General features: G+C 40.2%; 1 protein-coding gene across 3 annotated transcripts in view; it reads left to right on the top strand.

The window, feature by feature from the left end:
* Positions 1-7,950, top strand: part of PAPSS1 (3'-phosphoadenosine 5'-phosphosulfate synthase 1) — a 98,896-nt gene extending 90,946 nt beyond the window's left edge. For all 3 annotated transcript variants that reach the window (XM_034671403.1, XM_002916940.4, XM_034671405.1), the window contains exon 12: positions 7,224-7,950. In XM_034671403.1, coding sequence (XP_034527294.1) covers positions 7,224-7,362 — 139 coding nt within the window. In that variant the 3' untranslated portion in view covers positions 7,363-7,950. The remainder of the gene's footprint in view (positions 1-7,223) is intronic.
* Positions 7,951-9,636: the final 1,686 nt, after the last annotated feature.

The following is a 9,636-nucleotide window of genomic DNA, read 5'->3' on the forward strand; positions in this document are numbered from 1 at the left end:
GCTTTTAAAAGGAGAAAAAAAAACCCCAACAAAATGAACAGTAAAAATAACACTCATGCCATCACCAGTTTTTTTCCTGTGCTTTGATTTAATTCTTTTACTGTACATTAAACATAATTGAGTTTATAACAGAATTTTTCTATCCTGCTTTTAATTATTGACTTTTCACGAGTGTCTTTTCACGCTCTTAGACGCTCTCTGTAGACGCCCTCGTGTTCATTCTGGAGCCGCAGTGTGCCGCCAGTCCCTGTGGTTGTGTGGCCAGCATAGCGCTGAGGAGGCAGGGGTGAAGTCCCCTCCGTGCTGCAGAGCGAGGCTGGCCGAGAGGCTTCCTCACAGCTCACTCGTGTCCTCAGGTAGCCTGTGCTTGCCGTACCAAGGCCCACCTCTTGCAGCCCTTGTCCAGCACACATGGACGATAGTGTTTCCACATCTGGACCTTCAAATGCTGTGCTGTTGAGGCCTGGCTGTGATCTCCCCTCAGACTGTAGAGCTGTGCTGTGTCATCACTGATCTCGCTTACTGCGAAGAGTTGCAGGAGGAAGGAGCCACAAGTATTGTGTTTGGTGTCTTGAATTTTTCCCCCCATCTGCTTTTCTTTTTCCTGTGACTTTGGGATCTTCTCATTTTTCTTATGTTTTCTGCCCTTTTGGAGGTAGGACTGGGATCTCCTTATTATAACAATATCAGATCAGTTTCTTTCTTAACAACGTGCTATTTAGCAGGCTTTCTTAATCTTGGCATTATTGACACATGCGGCCAGATAATTGGTTGGTTGGGTGGGTGGGGGGTCCGGTGCATCCTAGGGTGTTTGCCTTGGGGAGAGGGATGTGAGGTTGCTCACCTCTGTTAAGAATCAGAAGTTTATAACAATATTGGCTTATTTGGGTACTTATCTTCTTTTTAATTATTTCATCATTAGTCACAAGTCCAAAATACACTTTTTTTTTTAAAATAAATCTCTCCAGACTTTTTACTTTCATATTTGGAGCTGATCTAGATGTTTTGATATTGATAGAAGTCTTGGTTTCTAAATGAAGATAGTCCATGTGGCTCAAAAGTAGAAAGCAAATCACAAGACAAAGAAATCCTGGTGAGAAACATAAAGGAAGTTATTTAATATGGTCAAAGCAATGTCCTTATCATCTAACAACGTCCTGGGTTTACCTAATTTTCTGGTTAACTCATGGATGCTTAAGCTGTTTGGGTCACTAATTTTGAAAAACCTTTTGAAAATGTATTATTTCTCCTTCTATAACCTCCTGTAAGTAAGTAGCTTGTATACTGGAAGCAGGACCCAGGGACATCCTTGTGCTGCTCAGAAGAGGCCAGGACAGTCTGCTGAGAGGAAGTTTTCACACAACCAGAGTTCAGCCACGTACCTCATACCAGACAATTTTATGTGGGTGATGGGCACCTGAGAGTGTCTGGGTTTAGCTTTCTGAGAATTGGAGTCCGCTGTTGAGTAATCAGAGACTTCTTTCAGGAGCAGGTGAAAATGGATATGCTTTTCTTCCGTTGTAAACACAGAAGCCCCATTTTGCCCATTAAGATATTTTTGGATCCTTTTGAAACCTGTCCATTGGCACTCAGTTAAAGACCTCCATTCGTCCACACTGTGGTAGATTATAGGTTTCATGACCCTGTTTGGTAACGAAAATTGAGTTGACTTCAGTACACTTTTTAGGACAGTCCTGGAAATCTGTTATTTGACTGAATGTCTATTAGGAGCTGTTCTCTAGCTTTTACTTATGAGATTGAGGTGCTGGGAGGAAAACATCATGAATTACGGATTTTGGTAAGTAGGTTCTAGATAATTACATTTTTTGTGTATTTCAGTTCATTTTTGGTTTGAAACTAAAAATTGTTAAATTTGTCATGTATTATGCTAGCTGGTGCTTTTTAGTTCCTGGAAAGAAAGCCATAAGTAACTGTTTATATGGTTTTGAAGAGATGATTTTTGCCCAAGAATTCTTAGTGTTTTGATCTACACAGAATCATATATGAGCTGCTTTCAAGTTGGACGAAAAGTAGACCCAAAATAGTTCTTAGATTCACTTGTTACCACTATTATTTTTAGTTCCATCAGAGAAGAAGTTCCCCATTGCTTCTCTGATTGCGTATCGTCCAGCTAGCATTTTAAAAAAAGCCAATCTAATTGAATGTGAACCTTCAAAAGATACAGTTGATAGGCCATCTGCTGACCCCAACTCTTGTCCATTTTAGCAACTCGTGCTGGTGGCTGTGATGGCCACATCTGTGGCCTAAGAGACAGCAGATGGTTGTAAAGATTTAAAATCTTCAACAAATGGCCAAGAGTCATTGTCCTTTGGAGTTAGTCAAGATGCTGGCCACATGTAGTTAGACATCCCACGTGGGACAAGATGCTGGTCCATCCCACAGGGTCCCATGTAGCTTGCTAGATGGTGTGCTTTTTCCCCTCCCTGCCATTCGAACCCCTTTCTTTCTTGAAGAGCTGTGGATTGTAAGAATCTATGACCAGATGGTTTGAGAAGGAAAAAAATCCAACATATTTGTGTGTGCTTTTTTCAGGTGCCGCAGGAGATTGGTTACCTAGTGTAATTAGATGGCTTATTAGGATGGCATTGTAGTGAAAGCCTCGGGGTCATTTATTTAGTAGCCTTTTCGGCTTCTCGCAGATCCCTGATTACTCACAGGTAAAGTGGAGAGCCAGTTTTAGATTACCCCCCCCAATGTCTGAGTTTTTACTTGATTTAATTATTTCTGTAAGGTGAAGTCTAATTAAGGATGAACTGTGAAAAATACAATTTGATTTTGGATAATGTGACTCTTGTGCCAAGTCTTTGCACCTGACTTCTGATAAAAAGTAAAATCCTTCTGTGACAGTACGAGTATGAGGAGGAGGAAAATAAATGTGTTTTCTGTAGCCAGGGTGGAGTGGAACCACCACCATGTGGGAACAGAAACTCCCATTTCATGTGATGAAGAAATGTTTGTGGCATGCAGGGCAGATGGAGTGTGAAATAGCTTCAAGAAAGAGGTACCCAGGGACCTTGGTTTTAAAATGCAATTTCAGAAGGAATGCAAGCAAACTTCTGGATTCCAGACAGTTTGGCATTGTGGGGGAAAGAAAGGGCTATAATTGGTCTGGCTTTTTTCCTTTCATCAAATAGGACAGAGTCATCCCACAAGCTGTGCTCTCACTTCTTTCTCTTTGCCTTCAGGAACGACCACTTGATGCATGGGACACAAGATTTCCTTTGTTGAAACCAAACTTTAAATTTACATGGTCATAAAGCTCTAGGGTCATAATTTTCCTCAGCGAAGCTTACTTAGGGTGCTGATCAGTGAACCTCCGGAGTTAAACAAACTGATTTTATATCGAGTTGGAGTGAGGATGTGTGGATACAGTTGGGTAGCTCTGTGGACCGCTCTACCCTCCTGGCTTCCTCTCTGACCTGGGCTTTGCTAAATAAGGCCTGCTGCTCAGGGGTAACTTGGCCGGCCTGGAGACAGAGTCAGCAGTGTTGGTGGATTCTATTATTTATCCATTCCCACACAACTTCTTGTTACCCTTGAAAGCAGCCTTCACATCTTTATTGAGAAGGTTGAGACCACCCTGCAGTTAACTGCCTCATCTTTTTCTAAGCCCACATCACCACTGTTTCTTCTTTCCTTCATTCCTGATGCTCCTTCTTGTCAAAGCCCCCCTTCCTGTGTCCTTCATGCCAGACTTCCTTCTCCATCTTTCATTTCTCTCCTGGCTTTCATCCTCCTCCCTTTTCTCAGTCTTGCCATTTATTTTTTTTTCCACCCATATACTTGTTAACCCCTCCCCCCTTTTCCTTTAAAAGAAATCTCGTCTTTTTTCCACCCTGTGTCTCTGCCAATTTACTACTCTATCTCTTTTCTTCACCATCTACTAAAACTCTTCAGTTAAGATTTAAATTCTGATTTGTAAGTCCAGTCGGGTTTTTTTCCTCATGGTCATTTTTCTCAGCCTCTCTGTGGCCTTTAGCACTTTAGAATTTCTCTTCTTCTGTGACTGCCATTTCATCTTGGTTTTCCTTCTACTCCTTTCACAAATGCTTTTCCTTTTGCTGAGTTGTCTTTCTTTGGAGAGCTTACCCGTTTTCTCCAATTCAGTTTTCATTTTAGTGTTGATAAATTTACAGATTGTTTCTAACCCCAACCTTACTGAATGTTTTGAAATCTCCTCTCACAGTCTTGCTTCCTTTCTAGGCCCGTCTCACATACAGTCAATTTCTTTTTCTCCCCTAAGGTTGTCATTTATATAAGAGAAAGATGTTGGCTTGCTTCCCGTGTCAGCTGTGGTAACCAGCCATCTGCGTGGGCGCATGTGTTAGAGAAGATCTCACTTGTCTTACACATTGAACAGATGATAGAAGTGAGAGATAGCCCCTAGGTTGAAACTATTTGGATCCATCTTTTAAGCAGTATCTGTTAACCTTTTGTTTTTATTGATCATCACTGAAAATTTATATAGACATTAAAAGAGGTTTTACCTAAGTAGATGAGAGCTGTTGAAATGTTGAGCTGAATGCATGTGTCTATCTCCCTGTCTTTTTAGTAGTTGAGGGACTAGGAAGAGCAGGCAGGGTGACTAGGGAAGATGTTGCGTGCCTGAATTTAAGTAGTGGTCTTCTGCTTGTTAGTAAGAGGTGATTTTCCCGTGACTGATGAAATGAGTCACCCTGTTCTGTATCGATATCCTCCATGTATAGTATTCCAGAATAAAATGTCTAGATGTGTTTCAAAGGGGGTTGGGGCTTTCACTAAAGAGTGGGTATCTCACTGGCAAGTGGGGCCAACAGTGACTCAGAAGAGGTGGAGCTTGATTCAGGACCAAGAGTCGTGTTTTTGGAACTAACAGTTGTGGTCAGGCAGGGGGCCGGTCCAGATGAAAGAGGGACACAGAGCCTGGTGGTAAGACCACCAGTGGCACGGTTTAGAAGCCCCGTGAGCAGTGGGGTGGCTGAGCACACAGACAAAATCAGAAAAGCAGAAAGACCAGAAACGGGTACACAGTTTGGATCATGAGGAAATCATAGTCCTTGGCCTTTCTTGGTCTGGAGCCCACAGGTGAGAGCTCCTAGGTGGATAAATGAACCTGGTTAGGAAGGTTGTATGTGGGTTCCCCTGCCAAAAGTGGAGGTCAGCAAGGTCAGAGAGAAGACAGATCTGAAGGTGACTATGGAAGAGATCATTCTGAAGGTCACGTAGAACTCGCTAGTGTGAGTAATCTAGATGTAGATAAAAGGGGATGTACCGGCCTTTCAGACTCACCACAGCAATCAGAACCCGGTATTCCCCTTCATGTGCCAGAAGATGGAGGGTAGTGACTCGTTTAAGACTATTCGTGGTTCTGGATTGAACCAGTAGAATTTGTGTATAAATATACCTTTTCGTTCTTTTATATTTCACCAAATATTTATTGAGTTCCTGATATGAAAGCTAGTAAAGTACCCGATTACTGGTTAGTAAATATTTCTGTGTTCCTAGTACCATTCAGATGTACTCTTTGCTGTTAATTAATGCCAGCTGTGTAAGTGTGAATTAATAGCTGTTAAACTACCGTGAGACCAGAATAGGAAGCATAATGCTGTAGCAGCACCTTATGTCCCTGCTTTCCCCCCAGGGCTGTATTCCAAGTGATTGCGGTTTCAGGTTAATTTAAGGTTCAATTTTTAAAAATTATTTAAAATCACTTTGGGTAGAGATTTTTTAAAATGAACTTTTACTCATTATAAAAATTACTGATATTTGGTATTTTTTATTTGATTTTGATATTGATAATTGATAAAAATCATGGTAGAAAACATGAGCAAAATTAAAAGCATTTGTGATAATACTGTATAGAAATAACCACTATTAATATTTGGGTATATTTCTTTATGGTGTTCTCTCCACACTTATTTTGACAAAATTGCATCTGTATTGCACATAAAGTTTTGTGTCCTCATTATTTTACTCAGCTCTGTACCATAATTTCTTTAGAACCTTCAACCTCCAGGTCATTTACAATATTTTCCTATCCCAAAACAACTTTCAGATAGCTACCATTATGCATAACATTTGTGTGCATCTGGTTATTTCCTTAATGTAGATTCCTGGCAGTGTGATTATTAGTTAAAAAAACATACTTGGCATCTCTCGAGAAGCATGTGGCAGTTGATGATTTATGATCCCCAGGTTAACTCCACAAAGAATGAGGAGTAAACCCAGACTGTGATCTGCTAACCTAAGGGATCCAGAGCTCTTGCTGGGTCCTGGTCTGCTCTGTTGGTTGGTTCTCCTTGTTGGAGGGAGGAGGGTGAAATGACTAATAGACAGTAGGTGCCATAGCCGTAGGTGCTCAGTGCTTCGTGGTTTAAGGGCCTTTGTGTGTGTTTTTAATACAAGAAGATGAGAAGAACTAACATCACTTTTATGGTATCTTATCAGTGGGATAGTATCCATTTTGCTACGTAACTTGCTTTTGCTATAAAACAATTAGTTTTTCTCTTAATGTCCCATTATGCATTTAACCTTTCAGATTCCGACTTCCTAAAAAGTTTTCAATCTGTGGTAGCTAAATTGGATTTAATATTTTTTTGTTTCTGTAGATTTCTAGTTCTAAATGAGTAGTTGGCATGGCCTGGGGAGGAGGAAATAGAGGGAAGAGGCGGGTATGGCTGTAAAAGGACAAGTCAGGGGATGGTCATGGTTTTGGAACTGTTAATGCGTCTTGACTATGGTGGATACGTGAACCTACACATATGATAAAATTGTGTAGAACTAAATAGACAGAGCCCAGGTAGAACTAGGGAAATCTGAATCAGATTGGTAGATTGCGTCCATACAGAAAACCTGATTGTGATACTGTGTTCTAGTTCTGCAAGATACTACCGTTGGGGAAACTGGGTTAAGGGTACAGGAGCTCTTGCTGTATTATTTCTTACAATTGCATGTGAATATACAGTGATGTCAGTAAAAATTTCAATTAAAATTTGTTTCCTGGTTCAAAAAATGGGTCATTTTTGAGAGCATGGTGTTTTTTGTTCAGTGGCAAATCTGAAATCAGGTTGATCATTCATTTTACAATTACTATGTTTTATCCAGATTTTTTTTCCCATTAAGCTCCATGAACAGAAGAAAAGCTTTTTAAAATTTCATTATCACTAAGATTCTAAAAATGGGAAGTCATTTTCTTTCTTTTTCTTTTTTCCCCCCTCTTTCAGCCATGAAGACTTTGAATTTATTTCAGGAACACGAATGCGCAAACTTGCTCGAGAAGGCCAGAAACCTCCAGAAGGTTTTATGGCTCCCAAAGCCTGGACTGTGCTGATGGAATACTACAAATCCTTGGAGAAAGCTTAAGCTGTTGACCCAGTCACTCCACCTTTGACACTTCACTGAGTAACAAGAGGGGACCACGTAATTACTGTTGGCATTTCTTTGTGGTGGTGTCTGTCCGGATATACTTCCTAAAAACAGACCGCTTTCCTTAACTAGTGTCAGTTTTGGTCTGCCTTACGAGTTTTGTTTTGAAATAGTGTAACACACTGCTGGTTTTAATGTATCTTTTCCACTTATTATAGTTAATATTCCTACAGTACAGTTTTAAAATCTTGTCTTTTTATATTTATGCTTCTGTCTTATGATTTTTTCAAGCTGTTGTATTAGTTGTAACCAATAGTATACACATTGAATCTCATTTTTCATCTCTTGACGAAAGAAAAAAAACCCTCTAAACAATAAACTTGGCTAGACTTTGTTTTGGGAATTTTACAAGACATCTGTAGCAATTAGATTTTCTTTTTCTACATTGAAAATATAAACTGCTTTTTTCTTTCCTTCCAATAAGCTATTGATCTCTCAGCCGTTATAATCTATCTATTCTTATGATCTGTGTAAGCCCTAAATGAACTTTCTTTATTCAGTAACATTAAACTTTTTGGCTTCGTATTTATGTGATATTTTTTGTTTTGTTTACATGTAACCTTTCCTTCTTGAGAAATGTTTCTGATGGAGGAGGGAAAATACAGGTACCTTTCATTACTGGAATCTAGCAATTAGTTCCTACACTGTGTTTCATAGTGAATTTTTAAGTGGGGAAATGATACTGCATTCTCAGTCTATCCAAAAACTCAAACCAGTTTCCTAAGTATCTCTCATATTCTTAAACAGCTAAGGTGGTGGTACTGGTAATAGAGACCTGACGGAGGGAGCTAGGGGGATGGCAGTCGTCTGGGGATGGGGTGGCGTTACCAGGTTGCTCTAGTAGAATACCTTCACGTGGACTGTCCAGGGGCTGTTTATTTAGGAGCTGGGTATATCATGTCGGTTGGAATGCCAGCATTTTTTTTTTTTTTAAAGTAGCGTAGAGCCCAGTGCAGGGCTTGAACTCATGACCTGGAAATCAACACCTTTGCTGAGATCAAGAGCCAGACACCTAACTGACTGAGTCACGAGGCACCCCTTTTTATTCTTTATTTTTTTAAGTAGGCTCCACACCTAGCATGGAATCCGACAAGGACTTGAACTCATGACTCTGAGATCAAGAGCTGGGCCGAGGTAAGAAATTGGACAGTTAACCGACTCAGCCACCCAGGCACCCCTGGGATGCCAGCAGTTTTGATTTGTAATCATACTTTCTATGAAATAATCATGATCTGGTCTTAAAAATTTAGCATTAAAAAGAGATGGCAGATAGTATATTGTCATTAAGGTGAATGGGAATAAAATACCACTAAGGCAGAGAAATAGAAGGGAAAATGCAAAAAAAAGTAAAAATTGATTGCACAGGGATGCAGTTAGTGAGAAATGTGATAAATAGAATGGAGACTCTGAGTAGATGGTTTCTAGTGGATAGGTTTATTCACTAGTGGATACTGAGTAGAAATATTCATTAGCAGATAATGGAGAGTATGTGGATGGATATGTTTATGGGAGCAATTAGAGGTGACAGTTGATATGTTTTGGGTGCCACATTATCTAGACCTCTTTCTTGAGGGAGAACTCCTTTATATAAGTCTACAAAGGTGGAAGGGCACCATAGGTTTTCCCTCTCCAACCACAAACAGCTAAGGTATAGCATAGCACCTTGGCTAATTCAGAAACTCCTGCCTAAAATGTTGAATGTGTAGGAAGTGATGCCAAGATAATAGAGACCAAAGGAGTCATGGTTTCGTGGTGGCAGTGGTAGAGTTGAGATTCTGGGGGCTGCTAGTGTCATGTGGAAGGAGAACCCCTGGGGATGGGGTCTCCTGTGCAGAAGTAGTGTCCCGCCTACAATATTCCAGGGGTGTGACCTCGGATGAGTCCTCCATACCAGCCCCCTTTCATTCCTGACCATTTCCTAAGCCTCGTTCTCTTGCATTTTCCATCAATTCTGTAAGATACCCAATAGCCTTCCTATAAATTCCTTTGCTGCCAAAATTATCTGGAGTTTCTGTTGTTTGCCACCAAGAACCCTGATTATAATATAAGCATGTGAGGAAAAAAATGTGTATTTCATGTAAAAACCTTGATACTGTTAACTTTCAGCAGCATATTTTAAGAGTTAAGAATATAGAAGAAACATTTTTTTAAAAAATACTTGGCACTTCAAAAACTGTCCTTTCAAAACTACAAAAATGTATTCAAAAAATC

Source organism: Ailuropoda melanoleuca, chromosome 11 (genome assembly GCF_002007445.2).
Source record: "Ailuropoda melanoleuca isolate Jingjing chromosome 11, ASM200744v2, whole genome shotgun sequence".
NCBI classification, from domain to species: domain Eukaryota; kingdom Metazoa; phylum Chordata; class Mammalia; order Carnivora; family Ursidae; genus Ailuropoda; species Ailuropoda melanoleuca.